The following is a 21,985-nucleotide window of genomic DNA, read 5'->3' as shown; positions in this document are numbered from 1 at the left end:
GCTTCGATAGACCTCGGAGAGCTTACCTTCCATCTTGAGCCTTGAACTTGCGATATTCTTCGCTCGTGTTTTCAATCTCGGTCGTGTCCTCCCACTGATTAGGACTGCCAACACCGCCGAGCCATCCCTCGACGGTAGTTCTAGCTGCTGCGAGGGCGATATTCCTGGCTGTCTCATCCCGGGCGCATAAAGGTGCCAGGAATCTGCTGACTAGCTCGACCTCATCGCCCTTCGCCGAGGCGCCGCCGCCGCCGCCGCCGCTTCCGGGTGAGCCGTTGGGGTCTTTGTACATGCCGTCGATGTTTTTCCTCACTTTTCCCACTTCCTTATTCGATCCTGCCACTTTGCACAGCCCTTTTCACGGTGACTCAACGAGTTCGAGTCGCCCGATATGCCAAAAGCTAAACCCAAAGGCACTAGTTCGAGACGAACCAGCGAAAGAACACTCGCGGTTATATAGCGGGTGTACAACCTTAAGACTCGTCGTCTCTCGTAGTAGATATTCCAATCCAATCGATTCTAGACTCGTCCACCGATCGAATATCTTTTCCACCGATTTTTTCTTTAACTCTAACAAATATATCAACCCATTCACAGCCTCGTTCAACGTGGCTCGATATAAATCTGACTCGAATCAACAGAGTCGGAGCTACGATCGCCTCGTTCCTTTCCTTTTTTTTTTATTCTTATTTTTTTATTCTTCTAAATCCTTCGGCCTCTTTTGTTTTCCCCAACTCTTTTATACTTTCTCGAAGTATGTACACAATATATGTGTGTGTGTGTGTGTGTGTGTTTGTAGGTATATATATTCATATATATATGTGTATATCAATCTCTCATCGCAAATTCAACGGTCTCACAGTCGTTGAACATCACACACACATACATATACATATATTTATTTATATTTACATAAAAAGATTCTCACTTTTTCTTGTGATTAAATACTCGTTGGGATTCTTGGCTAATACTTGATATTTATTTTTATATATGTGGGTGTATATAGATATATTTCTCTTTGTTCTCTCTCTCTCTCTCTCTCACGTTTTCTTTGAAATTCTTTAGTAATTTATGTAATTACTTGGTTCGCCTGTTGGACCTCATGAGGCCCATTTACATTGAGTGCTTCAGTGAGAATGTCGAAAAAGTGGAAAAGAGAGAAGCAGGACGATGAGTTGGAAGCGGTCTTATCGATTGGTCGCTCCCTCCTTCGGTTCCACTTTGAGCTGGTGCAGATTGATTGCTTTGAAAAATGTATGTTAGTTACGAAATGGTTGGAAATATTTGGCCGATTTGTTGGAGTCTTTGATCGACTGAGCTTGGGATCCTCGTTTGGTGTGGGGAGTTTCGCGGAGTTCCGGGCCTCAATCTAGATCGAACAGTCGCCTTCGTGATCTGGTATCTTCGGGAGGTTTTTGCAATCTCATCGAGGGCAGACGGATAAAGATGAATCGAAATGTGGCGATCGGGGGAATAGAGTCGAACGCTCTTCGCAGCACGAGGATACCGGAGAGAGGGCGTCCACAGATGTTTTCGTTTTTTGTGGTTTCTACAACAGCACAAGTTTGCAACAAATATCACTCGTAAAGCCGAGAGCACGAACCTGCCTCTCCCCGTTTTACTGCTCTCCTGCGGTGAATGAGAATACGACGACGGCGAGTCCCGCTCGATCGACCAATTCTCGGTGCAATTTAACCGTGAAAAATTTTCCAGTAAGCTCCTTCGAGGCTCTTGGACTCGAGAATATTGATGGTTGTTACGAGGCGCAATGAGGAAAAATAATGAAAAACAAAAACAAAGTTGAAAGAAGGCTATATCGATCCTGTAAATTGCAGGGTACCCAGTTGCTCCTTTTTCGATTTATTTTTAGAAAATAAATCCGTATCTCCTCGTTCTTCGTGATTGGGCTTTCTCCTCGTCTTCCTCCTCCTCCTCCTGCTCCTCCGCTCCTCCTTCTTCCTCTTCCTTCGCTTCCTCACCGCCGTCTCCTTCTTCGACGTGCTCTTCGCCTCTCCTACGACGGAACAGTAGCATAAGGAAATCGAGGTTAACACTCGAGAGTTCGTGCAACTCGCCGAATTAGCAGGCTCCCCCCTTATTAATCAACGCGCTTTTAGACATTTTATAATGCGAAAAAGACGAATGAAAACGGCCAAGTTTAATCACGAACGCACAATTTATTATCTTCTCAGGCCCCTCGGTTACTCGGATTCGTGGCATACCGATTATTCCATTTTTCACACGGCATATCGACACTTTTCCGATTATAACGCCTTACGTCTCTCACGTTTTCACCGCCGCGGAATCTCCGATCGCTAACGAATTGTATTATCTACACGTGTATATATTGATCCCCCCGAATTGAAAAACGAAGATAAAAACACTATCACAATGCTTTTCCACTTTCCATCAAATCACTTGTTCTCCTTCTTTGCTTTGTTTTTTCCTCCCCTTTTTTCACTAATTACGATAAATCCTATTCTTCTTATTGTCGAGATTCGGGTCCAGTCGTGTAACTGCAAGCAGAAAAAAACGAGATTGACTCATTGGGGGAGAACAAATGACTGCGATTTGAAATATGATTATTCCCGAGGAGAGACTTTCTTTTGTAATTTATTAATAAAACCTCGGACACGGGTGAATTACTCAGAGGCAACGGCGTCGTACGTACTGACATAGTTCGTACAAGCCACACCCATATCTTCGCTCTCAATCTTGTTTCTCCAGCATTAACATTTATGAGGGAAAAAAAAATAGTTTTTGTATGCTCAACGGAAGAAATTCATTACGCTAATCGAATCGATAAATGCTGTGTATTCGAGGAAAGAGGGACAACTCCTTTCAGGACTGATCATCAAATTTCTCGATCTTGTTCTCCGCACTCGACTCTCCACCATGCTACACTCGTTTTCCTTAGTCTCGCGACCTCTTTGGCAACTGAGCGCTCAACATCGCTAAACCACATCATCTCCGCACGAATGAACAGATCTCAAAACTCTTCGTACAACTCTCTCGCGAGAGCATTCACCAAATTATCGGCAACTTTATGTACTATTACCGTTGCGCTCGCGATCGTTACAAGGGATAATAGGTATCTCTGGGTTGCCTCGGGACGGTACAACCGCATCTATATAAACAGTACTTGTAGTATAAATACTTGGTTAAAACTTTCGAGAAAGAGGAGCGCGGAAGGCTGGGGACGAAAAAACTTAATCTTTGCCGAAATCGACGTTTTTTCATCAGCCAAATAATGTTGCGTGTCACTAAAGTTCGCTGTAATAATAACACAAAAACTTGGCGTGCTCGTTCCAGGTAACTGCGACCCTGCAGGCTATGCTGGTCGAATCGGTGCTGTAGTTTTACAAATGTTTTTGGCCAAGTCTGCATGATGCACCGTCTGATGCACGTAGTTTCATCAAGTTTGTATCGCGACGCGCTTTTTGAAGAGTGAAAAATATGAAAAGCGACCGATCTGCAAAGTCAGTTAAGGAAAATCGGGCGTTACTTGTGGTTCGAAAAAACAACTGAATTTTTTGCTCTTTTCATGACCAAAGAAACTATCAAAATTTATTCTCGCAATTGTTAACATTATGCGTAACTTATTTGTTGAGATTTATCAATTTTTAATTATAGTGAAAGCGGTTGAAATACTTTCGCAGTAAAATTGTTAAGGAAAATGTGACGACAGCCATTTTCTATTTATTTGCGCATGCATATCTGTATTTTAAACCAGCTGGCTCATGGTGTTGTCAAACCTTCCACCGTTTATGTCGTTATTACTCGTTAACCTCAAATAAGTGTTCATCTTTTTCCATTCCCAAGTGATTTTCAACGGTAACAAGGCTTTCTCAAGACATCATTGATTTCTAAAATCATCATACTTTCTTATTCTCGTTTTTGATTTCATTGAATCCAAATCGTCGCACGGGGAGTGTGCCTGCCATAAGAGCCTGTGTACAACCCTTAAAAAAATGTGATTCTCGTTAATTGTTTTATCGACAACTAGACGGTAGATTCTATAATAATTCCGGGAATAAATGCGCGCTTTATATTTCTAGCATATTTCCAAATTTCAACTCTCAAAGTTGGAATTTTCGATTTCCATTAGATTCGCGTGAACTTCCTTAATACGAGTGCGAATTTTCATGATGTCATCTGACAACGAAAGTTAGAGATGAAAAAATTAATAGTCATAGCAGGAACCTCCATTTTCACGTCCATTCGAAAAGCATTTTTTGTATATTTTTTAATTAAGTCCAGAATGTCCGCGAGTCATGTCAATTATCGCAAAAGCACTTTCGGCGCGCGGCTTTTACAGAATTACACGTCTGTACGGTCCATTATTTGAAATACTTGTGTGCAAATGCGAGAAACAGGCCGGTATGACGAGCTCGAACATTGTTAATTTTCGTGGTTACTTTTTCGATTGGGCGCGTACAAAAAGTATGGCAGCGCCAAAAAATAATCGCGATTTTTTTCACGTTTATAATCTCTTGACTTGGAACCGCTGCTGCTGCCTCTCTTGACACAGAGATGTAAAAGTAAAACTCCCAGAACGTTGCAGGAATCCCGAGTTTCCTAGCACAGTGCTGCTCGCAGTACAAATTGGCCTTAACAGTTATAATACGAGCAATGGTACGAGACAAGACCTTGTGGAGCCTTTTCAACCGTTTATACACGATGATTCAGCGCCGATGTTAAATCGCACGGCTCGAAGTTTCGAATTATTTACCAAGCAAAACAATATTAACATTCGTCTCTTTCAGCGGGGATTCTTCACGAAAGAAAATCACTTTAAAAAATTCAAAAATTACGAGAATTCAAATTTCATCTGACTCGTCACGATACTGTGAGTCCAGCATATAATGTGCGTGGTTTCATGGACTCTGAAGTGATCCAGCAAATTGATCACGTTCAATATCCTTCAATATTCTGTTTTGCAACGCTCGAAAAAGATTTTTTGGCCGAGCACTTTCATACGCACTCTCCTCACAATAATTTGTCATACTTTGTAGAAAGATAAATAAAATAAGAAAAAGGAGAAGCATTCCACGCCACCGGTGAAATTGGAAGGTGCAGTTCGTTCTAAATCAGCCTGTACAGCTTCGACATGCTTCTCATTTCAGCCCTTCATTTGCGTTGAGCCGAGCTGCTTCGTGAACGCTTGCTGGGTAATGCTGTCATTCGAAAACTACTTTGGGAGTTGAGCTGATCAAATAATAAAATAATACGTATATAAAGGATTGAGTAAACTAGGAACAATTTGTATCGAAGTAGGAACGAAATGGATTAGAGTAAAATAATGTATTGACCCAATAATCCTTCCTGCGTTAATCTCTTTTCCAATTCGAGGCCACCAGCAGCGGTTGATTAAATTCCGAGAAAAAAGTGTACGATCGAGATGAAAGCTCTACGAATCCAACGAAAATGGGACAAGTACTAAGGACGCATTCGTCGTAGAGTCGATAACAAGTGAATTCTTCGGCGCACCGAACAGTACTCTGCCCAAACGTGCGACGACAATTTGTGAGAAAATGTGGGAGTTTCATTTCCATCTGACATGCCACAGCAATAAAAATTTAATGGATGTTTCTCTCGTTGCGTTTGAACCAACCGGTTTTCTCCGTCACTCCTTATCTCTTCGCCCATCCCCAATCGGTGCGATTATCGAGCGATCGACCCCCAGGACAGGCCATTTTTCCAGGGGTCAAGGTTACCAGGGTCAGGACGAGGCAGGGTGGCGACGCTCCACCAGTTGGAACGGGGCGTCGTCGAACGAACAAAGCCAAAAGAATAGACCTATAAGACCGATGGATGAATTGCATTGACCGAGAGCTGTGCACTGCTCCGGACTTTCGTCGAGCTTCGTATACGTGTGTAAACGGGCTGCGCGTGCGTTTGTGTGTGTGTCTCTCTCTCTCTCTCTAGTTATATACGCGAAATAAATGCTGGCTCGGCACCAATCGACGGCCCGTCAAGTCAGCAATCTTTCCGACACAATTCTTCCTGTGTCATCAAACTTTTTCCCCGTTTTTTCGCTTCTTTTCAGGATCCTCGAAATTCAAATAAAATTGTGGCATGAGAAATTTTGGTGAATTTTTGAAAAATCGTCCGCCAGCATGTTTGATCAAAAGTATCGCGACGATGAAAATTGAAAGTAAAACAAAAACGAATCCAAATATACTCGATTTAAAGGGGGGTTTCTCTAAGCGTACGGGAAAAAGGACGATTAAGGAAGGGAATTCATTTCAGAGGAGGTCAAACTATTCTTGAATAATGAAAAAAATGTCAGCAATGAGAACCGTCAGTTCAAATGTCGGATCGTGTGTTTTTATAATATTATCGAGAGATTGCAACGGTTAGTTAACAATCGAAATTGAGGAGAACGCAGCCCGATAATAACGCGAGCTATTACTATACAAAAGGACAACAAACGTCAACGCGAAATCAAGGTAATTGGTAATTTATGATCGGTGTAATTTTCCAACTGCGATGTAATAGTCCCGAGGAAGCTTAAATTCCGAGGGAAGGAAGCCAATGATTTTCCGTGCTCATCGATTACTGTAGCCTATATACAAATCCTGCGATGTCACGAGAAATGAACGAGAGTTTCACTCGTTAAGCCTTACGTGCGCGGGGTACATCGCTATACGTTTTTAAGACTCGTTCCTTTTCCGCATGTATTTGCAGCGGGCGCGTTCACCTATGCGCATATACACGTGTGTATCATGGCTCGAACGCATTTCATCGGATCAATCACACCGAGGATTTAACACTTTTAGTGCTTCCGCGTATAACGATTGTGACGAGTAAATTTCACGTCGTTGGTGGAAAAGCGTTCCCTCGCGATAAGTGCAATGCACGTTCGAGGCTTGTTTTTCCTACGACAGCAAGCAAACTGCACAAAATTATGGGATTAAAAAGCTGAAAATTTACTGGACCACTTTTTAAGGTTGTTCATCCACGAAACGATTTTCTTAACCCTTAATAGTCACACGGGGTATATTGGACCCCAGCCGTTTTTCGAGCGACGATACCAAATAGAAATTTCGAGAAAATGGGACTTGTGGTGTCCTCGGTCGATAGTTCGAACCTTCGAGAAGAGAGCCTCATCGTTATTATTTGAAAGGGCCCGTTAGTTTAGTTTTGGTAGTCGATCGAGTCAGAGCGTGCGAATATCCGGGGTCCGATCCACCCCAGCGTGACAAATTTAACTAATATACTACCTGAAAGCGTGATTTCTCAGGTTTATAGAACGAGTTGATTTTTTTTTTAAATTGAAAATTACGACTTCTACATAAATTTTTGTGAAAAAAATCATTTTTCCTGCATTCTTTTCTTTTGACATTTTTTTAATATTAAAAATAACACGTATAGAATAAAATCGTTATGGTCGTTTCTTAAAGGTTCAAAATACATTGCAGTATTTTTATTTTATTTTTTTTTACAGTTTTTCAATTATTTATCGTCCCCCAAAGTGAGTGGGGTACTTTGGACCCCGTGTGACTATTACGCCAGAAACTTGAGGTGTGACTAGTAAGGGTTAAGAAAGTCTTGAAACTTACACAGAGTTTAAATGAGTAGTCGACTGAGATGCACATCAAATTTTAAAAGATTCGTCTTTTATTGATTATTCAGACAAACGTGCTTAAATATGAAGAAAAATACGCAGGATTATAGGAACAATGCGTAAAAAAAACGTTTATCTTTCCATATAGCGAATCAACGATTCTTACGAAAAAGTAGACAATGACAATGAAGGATATAACGAAGGTCTGGAAAAAATTTCGAGACGATTGTCTTACTCGTAATAAAGATATATTGATGAGCACTCGTAACCTCACATTCGCTTATTTCGGCGTTTTGTTTCTCCTTGGCTTGGACCATTCCTGTCATAGCTTTCTCTCTTTTTATCAACGCTTTTTTCTTGGTCCATTTTCCATTGTGTTTTCCCTTAGTGCTCTCCAATGCGATTCTTCACACAAACAAAACTAGAGTATTTCTGCCAGGGACGAATGAAATTTCGGGCTCAGTCAGTGATGCATCCCCGATTAATTAATGGCTTGTAATTTCATTCGGCAAAAGATAAGTTGAAAAAATGTATTTACAATTTCGAATAAATAACTCTGACATCAATTTAAAGTGACAATACCTTGTCAGGAGGAAGTAAAAATCGATTCAATTTAGACACCTATAAAATACGATCCTTCGGACTTGCTCTACCCTAAAAAATACTCAAAAAATTCCATTCCCCTGAACCATTATTCCTGATTGGATCAACCACTATTTTTTCCCTCAATCATCGATGATTAGGCAGCTCGATACATCCCCCGTCAAAACTCTGGACAACTTCCGGTGAAATTATTACGGAAAATCGATGATGCTCGATTTCACGATGCAAAGCGTCGCGCGTTTGGACATCCGAAGCAATTCGTTTATTCGTAAAATAAGTTAACAACTTTTGAACGTCAGTGTATGACCAATAACCAATATAATAGCGACACGAATATTACCGTGCGGGTATCGAAATCAGTGAGGGTGCGATGAAAAGCACCTGTGAGTATTATACGACGCTCGATTCATCACGTAGGAAATATATATATGACACTCGAATACTAATAGGCGTACGGTTAATTTGAGCCTGTACAGAGAGCGAACAGGAACGTTACCCAAATGCGTTTATCTGTGGATATAGTATATTACGCCGGGTTTACGGTTGCGTAGAAACACAGCGTGGATCGAACGATAGCGATCGCCGGGTCATCCTGTTCGTATCAATATACAGACAGGATCGTCATTACTGCATCGATGATTACCACCGAGCTATTCCGAGCTACAATTTCCACTTTGAATCTTCTCTATACGATACGATTCCCATCTATAAACCCCCGCCGCAGGTACGCACATGTAAATCATTTCGCATGAATGTTGCTGTCAGTGAGTAGAATCAGGGCGAAATCGGATTGGTGAATCCGTCTCTGATGTATCGTGACAAATCGGTGGTTCACCGGACTTGTCAATTTCGTGTGAAGCTTCGAACAAAGGTTTCGAAGATATTGGGTTTTTCTGGACTGCAGTTTCTACATCAACGAAGAGCTGTTTCTGATTCAGTTTGTTCGTAATGCTTGAAAATTTCGTTCGAATCAGACGCTTCGGTGGTTGAAATTGATCGGGGAGTTGATGATAATCTCGAAAATTCATGGATCGATGCTTTTCAGGGGGTCGAATAACGGACGTGGGGTTTAAGGGGCTCCTGCTTTAGAAAGTCAAAAAATCGATTGTTTTCGGGAATGTTTTTAAGATGGACGGAAATAACTCAGCATAGCGAACTTTTCGGTATAGTTTCAAGGATATTTCAAAAGTGCAAGAACATTTTTTTCATGTGAGAAATACTAATTTGTGCATCGTTCATGGGCCAAGTTTGATTATCGAAGTTTCTTAGCTGCGTGCAACGTGGAGATCGTAATTATTGTGTCTGCATAAAAAATTCCAAATTTTTAGTCCATCTTCATATATTTTCCTTCCATACGAATCTATAAAAATCCGAGAAAATAACGAAATTGGGGAAGTCTTGTCAACGAGAATTTCAATTGGATTAGGGCTGTTTTTCGAACTCTATCGGAAACTCCTCGCGGACCGTTGATACGTAATCGGAAACCCGTGCGAGCTTCTCCAAACTAAATCCTCAATGGACAAGGCCTTCGAGACCTTATCACCGGACGTTATTTGCTCAAAAAAAATGCTCCACTACTTCCAACGAGTTTAAAGAAATAACCCACTTTTTCACTCGTCTCAGCTGGCAGCAGCGGAATACAGAAAAGGCTAATGCTCCAAGGCCACGAGTAAACGCTCCGAACGACCATTGCGATGACGCGCACGAGATAATTCATAAAGAATTCTCATTACGAGAAGTACAGAACCGAAGTGAAATCTTTGACGGCGGGGTAACATCGCTGATTGGGACAACCTTGCGGACGTACATGCAACCGGTACAGGAATCAGGACATTTCATGCTAAATCAGCCTCTTTTGAAGCGAACCTCATTCGGTTTGACTGGATTTTTCAAAAACTCTGAAACCCATTCGAATGCGTTGGTATCGCTCCATTTCCAAAAACTGATCTCACCTTAAATTTTCTTACTTTTTTCTCCGATTTTCACATCGAACGAGGTTCGAGAAAAAAAATAAACAGAGAAGTGTAATCGCCTGAATTAAGCAGTAAAATTCAGGGTGCAATTTACTGTAAATTTTACCGTGATATATTTGACTGCAGGGACAAGTTAACGAAAAGTATTCATTTCTGTGACGCACTGTAAAATTTTAAAGATTTCGTGAAACCTTCAGTTTTATAACAGTCAATATTGAGGTCAAAATTTACTAAATACTCCGAGGTAAAGGTTCCTACTTGGAGCAACAAATATTATTTAATTTGTAGGAAAATTCAATTTTTCTCCCATAAGAATATGAGGCAAGAACTGCAGCTCGTCACCGCACCATCGTTACTCGCGATAATTCTTCGAATATAATTCTCCCCGTGTGCGAGGTGATTTTGTCTTGGATTTTGTCGCCCTTAACGATCATTTTGAACGGCATATTTTAAAGACTTTCGTGTTCAAAGTCTTTCGCATCTTCAAAGTGTTTACAGAATGATTAGAAAGCGAAAAGCTGAAAGAAATATCGTCCGACTCGATTTGAATTTGGGAAAATATCCACGTCCTCTCGTCAAGCAGAATGTCATATTCGGCTGAATGCGAAACGAAGCGAGTTGAAAAGTGGCTCATCTAGAGTACAATCTTCATGCACATATACGTAACAATAAATAACACGCATATTCAGCAAGAGACAATCCCGAGGATTTCTTGCACGCTCGAAGAGAGATCGCGTTATCGCGATGTTCCTCATAATACTCGTATACTCGCCGTCTATACAGGACTAAATGTGTGTATCTATGCTCGTATCCGAGCTCTTATCGGTGTGCGGCTGTGTGTCTATGAAAATGTGTAAGAACTAGTAGCGCATTATATACAAAAATACACGGGTGTGTACGTATTGAAGAATCAAGGCTTAACGAGATCCCGCTGAAGCGAGAACTCGCAAACGTAATTGGCATTTCGTAGAAGCAGGCTCGTTAGCTTATAACGCGTAAACGCGATCTTGTCGCGGTGGGAGGACCGTTCTAAGAGGGTTTCGTGATGAGATCAATGCACATATTTCCGCACACGAGCGCACGTAGGAGCAGCAGAGCACACATGTCATTCATTCCGGAGCTCGCGGAACGTCAAAACTCTCGCTCCGCGAACGAACGCCTATGCACTTTGGCTCTTCGACTGCGCCGGTGCGGTATCATCAAGAATTTCGCGTGTGGAAATTGCATCGTTCTTCAAGATCTCTGCTCCCCCGGGAGCTGAGTAGTGGAGGCAAGAAAATTACATAGAAATGGTCGAAAGGCAGAAATACGCGCTCGATATCTTCCGCAGCGAGTATGAAGAACGCCGGAGTCGCGAAAAAGCCAGGAGGAGCTCACGCAGATTGCAAATATCGATTTCCCAACGGCGATTTTACCAACTGAATTATCCATCGCGATCTTCCGTGCCTCGACCATCGCTCGGATTCGAACCGATGATGAGTTTTATCGAGAAATCGAAGGCATCGCGAGACGAGAACAAAAATCAATAAAACCCACGTACGAATCACGGTCGTCATAGTTCTTCGTTTTAAAAATCGAAAAATCGAAAATTTTGTTTATTAGATAATCTTCAAGTGCAATGTCTGAAGAATATTCTCACCAAATTTCATAAAGATTGGAGCATTAGATTCCAAGTTATGGGTGATTGAACCGAAAACACGATTATCTCAGAACGGCATCTTTTTTTAAAAATACCTTTGCGATGGACACGAGATTACTGAAAAACTATCAATCCGATCGATACGAAATTTATACGACTTATTTATAATAATGATAGCTGGGGCCTGGACGAAGGATTTCGTATTTTGTTGTAAAAAAAATTGCAACAAAAAGCCGAAAATTTAGCACTACAAAAAATGAATTTTTTGTTAAAATGGTCGCCTTTTTTTTAAATCAAAATTTTTACAAATCCTTCGTCCAGTGCCCAAGCTATAAAATTTGGTGTGGATCGGATGAATAGTTTTTTAGTTATCGTGTCCGCCGCAACCGAAGCTCAAAAAAAGGTGCTACTGGAATACAGCTGGAGTTGCGCCATTTAGAGAAATTTTTTGATGAAACAAATTGTACAAGTACATGAACACGTGTGCTAATGAATGTCGTTCACAGTTTGTCAATAAACGTTTATTTTCTTGTCGAAGAAAAATCAAGAAAATCACGTTTTTTCGTCCGCTGCAGTGTACACCGTAAGGCCTTGACAGAAGAAACCTTTCGTAAAGTTATTTTCGGCAATTAAATTGAACGACCTCATGAAAAAGCCTCATATTTCGAGGCCTCAATTGCTCATTGACTATAATTTAGCAATATTCCATGAGGCTTATGGGATTCTGTCCACGTGTGGCAGCGTTTATGAGGACGCGTAATAGTCACATTAATGAGAGGTAAACCGCATCGTGTTTATAAGCGCACGAATACAAGCAACTATACTTCGGATGCACGTGCGACTATCAAAATGGGGAGGGTCAAACACTAGCGCAATATTTGCGGTTGCTGCTTCCGAGCGAGGGTGACCGCTCCGATGTTATGCGTTCTTGTATTTTCTTCGTTGGTTTATCCACGCGCGTATGCTGTTTGTCCCGTAATTGTGGCGGGTGTGTGCGTCGAATTACGCAAACGTGCAGCACCAGCAGCCAGTTTTATACAATGATAGGGTGGACCTATTATCAGCTAATTAAGGGAAGGCACATCAGTGTCCATTATTCTCTTGTGATGACTATTAGTGACGAGCCGTCGAGCAGCTACGTCGAAGGGAAAGAAACGTTGACTAACGAGTGAAGCATCATTTTGGTGCTGATCATTAGCTTCGTTAATGGTAACAAGTCTCATCTGCGTGAAACTCTCTGTCTTGTTCTCGTCGATCACTAACGCATTCGCGTGGCTCGAGTCAAGCCGCGTCGATTGGAAATTAACGAGACGAACGAGGGGCTGCAAATGTTCGATATTTCTGAAATGAACTCGTCACTCCGCTGGTGAATCTTTTGCTCCCCGTTGTGAGATCGTTTGGACAATCGAAATTTCACGTTTAAATAATTAAACTATAGTTCGGCCGTTCTATGACTAGTCAAGTTTGCAACTACTTTACGTTGATTTATTTCAAGTCCAAATTATTAACAAAATTAATAAACACTTACAATGAGAATACTTTTATCATAAGAATGTATAATAGAATGCTTTAAAAATATCATAGAAGATCAAATTTAATATTTCAACTCGACCTTGAACTAGCGTTTACCGCAAAAAAAAGTGGACCTTCGCCGTACTTTATCGAACGGCCGAACTACTTTAATTCAGTGTTCATAAATGGGATCGTGATAACGACTTATTAATTAAAAAATATGAAAAAAAAAAATAGTTATCTTTATTGATCATTCCATTACGATTTCCGACATTGATCTGCCCTTTTTTCGCATCCCGCATTCCATCTTTTATCTTTTGTTTTTTCCACCTAATTTCTACGCTCGCTCGATATAAAAAATCTGCCAAATACGCGGCTTGAATTGTTGAACGAGTTTCGATGAAACTTCGCTGTGTAGAAATTGAATGAAACGTGAATGGAGAGGATCCTTCGGACACTGTAATTGTAACAATTCTCGATATTTCTCTTTCTGCATCGGAGCGTCGAGGCTCTTTGTTTCCTTCTCATGGTAACAACTCGTCGCGGATGCGCAGACGAATAAGATCGTAATTTATGCCTCTTTCATGATATTTGTCAGCGTTTAATTTAATCCAATATCCGAGTGTTTTAGCCTGCAGAACGAAGGTTCGTTTCCACGCGTGCTTTATACATCGGCACGGATACTGGAATGTCGTAAATTTTCGTCGTGTTAAAAGTGTATGCGGAGAGACTTTGCGCCGGGATATTTTTCATGAAAATGTTCTGTCAAACGCGTCTATGTCAAGCCCCGGAAAATCGCGGATGCGGGGGAGGTTTGTCATAGGAATAACAATATGCTGCCTCTGTATAAGCGAGACACTCTCCTCTCTCTCTCTCTCTCTCCTGCAGACAAACGTAGCACATGTTCGTGGTAACGATATCTTTTTCCTTGTCGTGAATTTTCACTGGCTGCTCCATCGGCTATTTTGCTTTGCCTAGTCGTCTGTTACCAGGCAGAGATTTTAAAGGTCGGAGTCGGCAATGCTACACAGCCGTGCTCCATGCCCGAGTACACGTACAAGTTGAAGGTATTTCTCCTCGAATCGATTTTCCAGCCCTGCAATTTGGTACATCAAAGAGAAAACCAAAAAAACACGTCTGCGAGAATTTTCGTGTCGAGGGGACGACGGAATTATTGTCGAATGCAAAATATACTTTTCTTCATTTCGGCGATCGTCGTTTAGGAACGAGGACAAAAAAATCATTTTTCACGATCGAAACTACAATTTTTCCTTCGACTTGATATGTTGAGAAATAAAATTTCTTGGTTCTTCTTATAAGAATAATCGAGTAGACACATTTTTTGGGGTTCCGCTTTTAAGTAAAGCTACCAAAGGAAGATATCGATTCGACGTTCAATCAATTGGACACGGAATCCCCACAAATGCAATCTCCGCGATCTCTCGTAGCACAAACTTTACACACCTTTTTTGTCCCTTTGTGTGAATTTTCTCGGTGCTTTTCGCCCCGCGAAGTCCACACACGATCAGGTGTACAGGCTCGTACACGACGGTGGCGAATAGCCCATCTATTGATTTAAGCCGATAGCATTATGGCGCTTTGCAACGTGTGCGAGCGACACACACGCGAGTTTATGCAACGCTACGTCTACCCTTTGAATATATGTAGTACGATGGATTTCGTCGATATGAGGACAAAAAGAAATTCTGCGTTTAGAACGTGTCAGGAGACTCAACTTACGGTTTCCTATCGCAACAAATGGCGACAAAAATTTCTTCTCGTCATCCGCTAACATTATTTTTTCATTTTTCTTTTGCTGTGCCATTTCCGAATGAGATTTTTGGTGACGGAGCTCCCCCTCCTTTTCAACGGACGGTCAAAAAATGGATTGAACTTCGAAAAATCGACGAGGAAAAATCTCCTCGCCTCTCATCGTCGAAGACTCGAACACCGTCGAAACATTTATTTGCGAGAGGAAAGCGAGATGAGCTGTTATCCGTTGCTAATGAAAAGGGGTCTCAGGTCACGAAAAAAAAAAACAGCTCAAACCTGACGTCGAACCTTTGCCATGCATGATGATTTATTCCCGCGTCAGATGTTTTTAGTGCGAGAAAGTTGGACGTTGAGACAGCAATAAAGCGTATCGCGGCCTCGTCCCGTGTCATTCCGAGTAGCAACGCGGAGTGGCTTTTCCCCAGTCACATTGTGTCGGCTCGTAATTTGTTGATTTTTCTCAATACCTTCGTACTTTCGCATGATTGTATAGAAACAAAGAAATAAAAAATGGAAAATCTCCATTGACTGTTCTAGAGAAGCGACTGCGCGACCTCGCTGAAACGAGGGATATACTCGTTCGACTTTGAAAACTTATCTCGTTTACTCGCCAATTATAAATTGTCAACGTTACGTTTTAAATTGTCCTAAAAAAAAGAAAATCTCCGCGCAGTGGATAAATATTTACATCGACTTCCGTGTGGTGGCTCTCCAGGCCGGATTTTTCGGCGGTTTTTCAACTGAAAAACGTTGTTTTTCAAGCCCAAACTGTAAAATGAAATACTGTGTACGGCGTTGCGACAAAAAGTAGAGACAGCGAGAGGAGTTTGAAAGTTTGCGAAAGTACATTTGTCGATCCGTTGCCGCGAGTAAATAATCAAGTCGACAAGTTGGTAATTACAGTATATACAGTTCTCTAGAGTGCTCGTGAGCGTGTGTTTGTGTGTGCGTGAGGGGGGCTTGATGAACTTTTTTCACAGAGTTAATTTTACGAGTTTACCACTATTTTCTTTTTTTTTCCTTTTCGTTTTCACAACACCGCAACATTATAGCGATTCCCGGTTATTCGAGGCCCGTGATTTATTAAACTCGGTTCTTCCCCGTCTGCTCGCGCGACCATCTTTAAATTCATTAAGCGTACTTGGCTCACAGTTGCAATTGAATTTTCTTCAAGCTCAAGTTTCAAGAAGAGCTGCAAAGTGATATTCGAGCCCAAGATCATTAAGGATGATCGATCACCAGGTCGAATCCAAGATTCTGACCTGAAATTTTGATACGGTGTAGATGAATATTTTACGCGACGATCAACAAAATTTCGGCTAGATTGACCATCCAGTTATTTTGTTATTGAATTGCACAGTCGAGCATTTCGAGGCACCGAATAGACGTTGGAAAAAGCTCGACCGGAAGTGCCACGAACACGGTTTTTCTCGGCCAAAATCCAAGATCATTCGTTGAAAAATCTATTTTAAAATAAATCGCTCGCATTAAGGATTTGGTAAAAAGTAGAAAAATTTTACCTCACCAGAACAAAAAAATCTTACGAAAAAGTTTTGATTTCCGGTTGAAAATTGCGAGAACGACGAAACAGTACTAAAAATGTGGCTACCTCACGACTCACCGATGATGCCGCCACCGGCCATAGCCTAGCTTTACTTCAAACACCAATACAAAATATATTACAATCGCAACTTTGCCAAGTGCGTTTTGTTTACAATTCCTATATATGGAGAAAACTATAAAGTCGTTGACGACGTATAATCTAACACGAAGAATACTGCAGAGTCGTTGCCACGAATTACTCTGGCAGTAAAATAATTTTGGGCTCTTTTTTCACTCCGAAGTCGATTATCCTCAACGCTCAAATTTTCTTCGCCTGCTCCACTCGATCGATCGTACGAAATGGAGCAATAAAACGAATCCTTTGGGAACGAGATCGTCGAAAAGTGTTCGATATTTAAAAGTTTCCGTCGATATTATTCCTTATTCCACAGCCCAAGTTCTTCGACACTCTTTCCCATTGGCACTATCAGTTTCCAAAAATCTTAAATTTGGAGCTCAAAGACTGATAAATTCAGTCTTGAAACGATCATGCACAACTGACAGAATATATTCATTATTCCGGATACGAGCATTTATACATAAAATAACCCATACGTTTGAGCTACGTGTCGTGCGCAGAGCGGTGTATGCAATATGCGATCTGAATCGGTAATGCAATGTATACTCAGGACGAGATGTGGACTACACCCAGAAAGTCGTATAGGTCTGATGCACGTAGACAGAATGACAAGTGACAGGCGGCTATGTATACGGAACAAGCGCGCGTATGTACGAGCTATTCCAGGCTGCTTCGACGCCTTTTTTGCCAGTTGCTTTTCAAACGTTCAATTTAATTTAATTTTTTATTTTTTTCGCTAAAAAAAAAATCATCAAAATAAGCGAATACTGGGATGGCAATGGATTTTCGGGAGAACCTGTGGAAGAGTATCGAGGGGGTTGTGGCTGCGTGGAAAAGCCGCGGATTTTTGTCAAGATTTTAAGGGTTCAAGGGAAGCTGTTAGATAAGTCGAGAAAATGGAGCAGTAACGAATGAAAATTTAGACGCGATTGAACGGAGTGACATTGACGAGTCTTTGGAGCAGATAACGAAAATAAAACGTATTCGGAGGTTACGCAAATTCCGTGAAATTATGCAACCCCGGGGATCGATCGGAGGATCGAGTGACAAAGTGACAAACGGGACGGGATTGCACGGTCGTTTTGCGTGGAACGGCGCATACTTACACGGTGCAGATGAAACGAGCAATTACGAGCGAGCTTTCGACGAGGGCAGGGCGAAACGGAAATGCGCTGTACTCGTATGTGACTGTGATGGATAATGTGCATTAAGAAACGGATCAAAAGTATAAGAGATACGGGGGCCTTCGTTGGAAATAAGGGAGCTTAGAAATTTTCTTTGAATAAAAACGATGCGGGAACGTCGACGATTAACCAGCGTCACGTGTACCCGAAAGCCTGAAAAATCGTGATTTTCGGACATAATGAAAGCACCAAAGCAGAGATTGAACTTCGTATAAGGACGTTGCGATGCATAAATATATAAAATGGAAGTAGACGCGAGAGTTACGGACTCTGCTCGAGTCACGAGCGTGCAACACCTGGTCTGGTGTAGCGTCACGGTTAATTTGCACTTCCATGAATTTTCAATGATTCAACGGAGCAAACCGCGAGAAGACAATGGGGATACGAGCGCGTTTACACAGTGTCGAGTCTACCTTTTCACTTCCCTCGTACCTAAACCACTCTTTATCTCATTCTCTTATCTCTCTTTTCTCGCGTCATCTCTCAGTAAACTAGTAATGAAATGAGAGGGATGTACGGGCTCTTCCACAGGAAATAATGCCTGGTTGGATGAGTGGGCATTTCTTATTGATCGAGTATATAAGTGAGGAGGAGACTAAAAATATGATTCGGTCGTTTCTCTATCGACGTAGCGACGAAAAAACATGGATTTGTTGTTACTCTCATCGCTTTGGGTCCAAGGTCAATTAAGGTAGATTCGCTATCCAAGATTGCGCGATGATATTTTTTGTAGGCAAAAATTAATGTATTATGGAAAGATTTGCAAAATTCGGACACTAGTCACCGGGTAGTTTAGACTTTTATGGCACTCGTCGCTCCGGCACACGAAAGTCGTACACGCGTGAAAAGTTATTGAATTTTTTCATCAGTTATATCGAGGATTTCGTAGAAAAAAATCGATCCTTGTATTTCGTGGATATTCAAGAATACATAGGTATTGTAAATCGGCTGAAATATTATAAAATATCTGACGAGAAATCATTTGAATTACGCGACAAATGGATTGGTAGCGTTTGGCAACGCTGCGTTCAATATCCGTCGACACGTGACGTCAGTTCGTCCTTTCGCTCGTATTTTGTCGTTCGTTTGCTTCGTCACGTTTGTTTTTGTCAGTTTGTTACAAAACCGCAATTTTTATGCCAGTAAACTTTTTAATCCTTCATTTTTTCATTTTCCTCCACTACGATACGACTTTGCACAGTAAACTCGCTTCGTAGCCTATGAAATTTATAAACAACAAAACTGACAGCGGGACATGGACAGCAGCGGCAGCTTCTGCACGACGCTAGTCAAAATGAACTCTTCAATCGTTATTTTTTCTAATAAAACTGTATAAAAATGTTATTTGGTTATTTTAAAGTAAGTTACGTCTTCTGCAACTTTCGAAAATCACGTATCCGTCGCCCTTAACAAAACCTTAACAAAAGACACTTCCCCTTAAGGAGGTTGGATCACGAAATCAAAATAATCAAAATGTGATAAAATTTGGATGACGCTGAAGTTTGCAACGTTGGAGTCCAACGAAATAATCTAATAAAACTCTCAAATAATTCCAGTTAAGGTAAGAGTCGCGCGACTCTATGGTCAAATGACTATTTATTAATCGTCGAAATAAAATAGGTTATAAGAAAGGTTTTCTGTATTGAATAAATCTTGGGGCAATTTTAACTGTATTCGTATAAATTTATACAAGATCATGTTTAATAATTTATGATTAGAAATATCTTATGATTGCTTATTTGACCCGGTTTTTCAATATATACATATATATATCGGTTCTCTTCTCACCTGACAGTCGAAAGATATCATAGCCTCCAAACTCGCCGGCTATCACGAAAAGTATATTTATATGTATACATTCTTAACGTTGCCAAGTATATCGAGGCACTTCATGGCAGTCGATCTCCTGCCATTTTCTGAGTTTTCATCGAGATTATTTTAAAAATTCTCTTCGAATCAGTCGATGGCCCTATATTTTTATGGTCACATTAGAATCTTTATAATATAATCTATGAGGAGCAATTTTAACATAAACTATATCTAATCGATAAGGAAATGAATTCTGCAATCATAGTGTTGGCGGGATGGGTTTCTCATACGATGCCGTGTTATATTTCTATTTTTGATCGTAAATTTCTTTATATAATCTTCGGTAACCTATTAAATCCTTTAGCCATATGAAAGTTTATCACGTAAAAATGATATAATTTAAAAATCACGAGTTCGTCTAATATAGATTGTCGCGCGACTCCTACCTTAATTTCTAGTTTTTTTCCCTGCCGAATTTTCCATTCGTAGTTTTTCAACCTACACCAATGATTCGTAAAATAAATAATTGGTGAATTACAAATATTTTTATCGTTCATTTCGTTGGACTCTAACGTTGCAAACTTCAACGTCGTAAATTTGGTGACAACAAGCTTTGGCATCAAGCATATAGAAATACAATTTTTTCAAAGTTATTTACCACATGCTTATCGAATAATTGAGCGTTAAATCCAAGTTCTCATGCACGAGATGTATAACTCTATATAAGTAAACTGCATACTTATACACGTGAACTTTAGTGTTGAATTGCTCGAGAGCTATGCAGTAGAAAAATCTAAAAAAATGTCCGTTGTCATATACATTTTAAAAGAATAAATTTACCAAATTTTATCAAATTCTTGTAATTTCGAAATTTTTAACGTTTTCAACAGGCTTTAGAATGGCAACATTGTATCGTCGCGATCCAACCTCCTTAAGGAAGTCGTTCACCGAAGGAAAAACCTTCGGAACTGATGTAAGCTACGCGCCCCTGTACATTCGGGCTCCAGGATCATGCATTACGTCCATTTATTAGTACGTTTGTACATTCATAAGTGCTCTATGTAACGGCACAAATGGTACACGGGGGAAGCAGGATAGTATTTCGGAGAGTGAACTATAGTAGTTGGAGGAAGGTAGTTCGCCAAGATCTCATGTAAATCACCGGGACATAATGGTCACACTGGCTATTTACTATGTGCGCAACGTGTGTCTCATAACAATAGCAAATGCGTTCCGCACGTTTGCCCGTGTGGTTTGCACTGGCTTCTATCTGCCGTAGCGTTCGCATGCGATTTTCTCGCAACGTATGAATACAAATATCCTTGCGCGCGCGCGCGCGCGCGCGTGTGTGTGTGTGTGTGTGTAGGCAAAGCGAGCCGAAGACGGGTGACGATGGTAATGGTGTACGGTAATCGCTCGGAAACGCTCTTCGGAGAGAAGGACGAGAGATACACGACCAATTGGAGATGGAGAAATCGCTGGTAAGTAGGGAGAGGCTTTTGCTGTACGGACGCACCTCTCAAGTAGATATATATGCGTTTAGCTTGAGCTATTGCCACGCGATACATGCACAGAGGGTTCGGTGCGTTTCATCACGGCAGCCTGCGGGTCGCCGTACATTTTACACAACACGTACATTCTCAATTACCTCTGCGCAAACGAGCGAGTATTTGTGTAGACGAGCAAAATGTACGTAGCGATTGATGTATGCGCGTGGATAGTTTTCCTCGGGTCGGCCGATCGAACTGCACCTGCGGAACGATTCAGACCCGGAATCTCCGCAATTCGAGTACGTATCCTCGCTCGCTTTATTATGGACGTGAAGTTTAAACGGTTTGCAGGGTCGTTGATGCTCCTGGTCGACGCCGCCTTTTTATCTACGAGCTCCTGAGAGGCGAATTTGGCGACGAGTTATTTTCCCCACACTCGACCACTGAAAGCCACGATTTTCAAACCGTTTCGATCACCTCTCCGGCTCTTTTCATCAAATTACACCGGATTGAGTTGGTGAGAATCGCGGATAGCCAAATTCGGGGAGAGCTTAAATCCCAGAGACGCGAAGGAGCCAATCGAGTTCGAGCCTCGTTCAGAACGATCCTAATATTCCCCAGAGCTTCCTTCCTCGTGCTTCCGGCACATCACTGACGAGAAAATCCAACGAATACGAAGCCCCCGCGACATTGCCTGTTCGCCGAGCAGGTAACGTTCCAAAAGATCTACTTCAACAATCACCGGAGTGCC

General features: G+C 41.3%; 1 protein-coding gene across 3 annotated transcripts in view; it reads right to left on the bottom strand.

The window, feature by feature from the left end:
* Positions 1-21,985, bottom strand: part of Sesn (Sestrin) — a 167,062-nt gene that overhangs the window by 127,033 nt on the left and 18,044 nt on the right. For 2 of the 3 annotated variants that reach the window (XM_043417160.1, XM_043417161.1), the window contains exon 2: positions 27-2,516. In XM_043417160.1, the coding sequence (XP_043273095.1) occupies positions 27-292 (266 nt within the window). In that variant the 5' untranslated portion in view covers positions 293-2,516. The remainder of the gene's footprint in view (positions 1-26; positions 2,517-21,985) is intronic. The other variant, XM_043417162.1, reaches the window with a different exon arrangement.

The sequence above is a fragment of the Venturia canescens genome, chromosome 4, assembly GCF_019457755.1.
Source record: "Venturia canescens isolate UGA chromosome 4, ASM1945775v1, whole genome shotgun sequence".
In the NCBI taxonomy this organism is placed as follows: domain Eukaryota; kingdom Metazoa; phylum Arthropoda; class Insecta; order Hymenoptera; family Ichneumonidae; genus Venturia; species Venturia canescens.
Note: the sequence above shows the minus strand (reverse complement) of the source record. Positions and strands in the feature narration are given on the sequence as shown.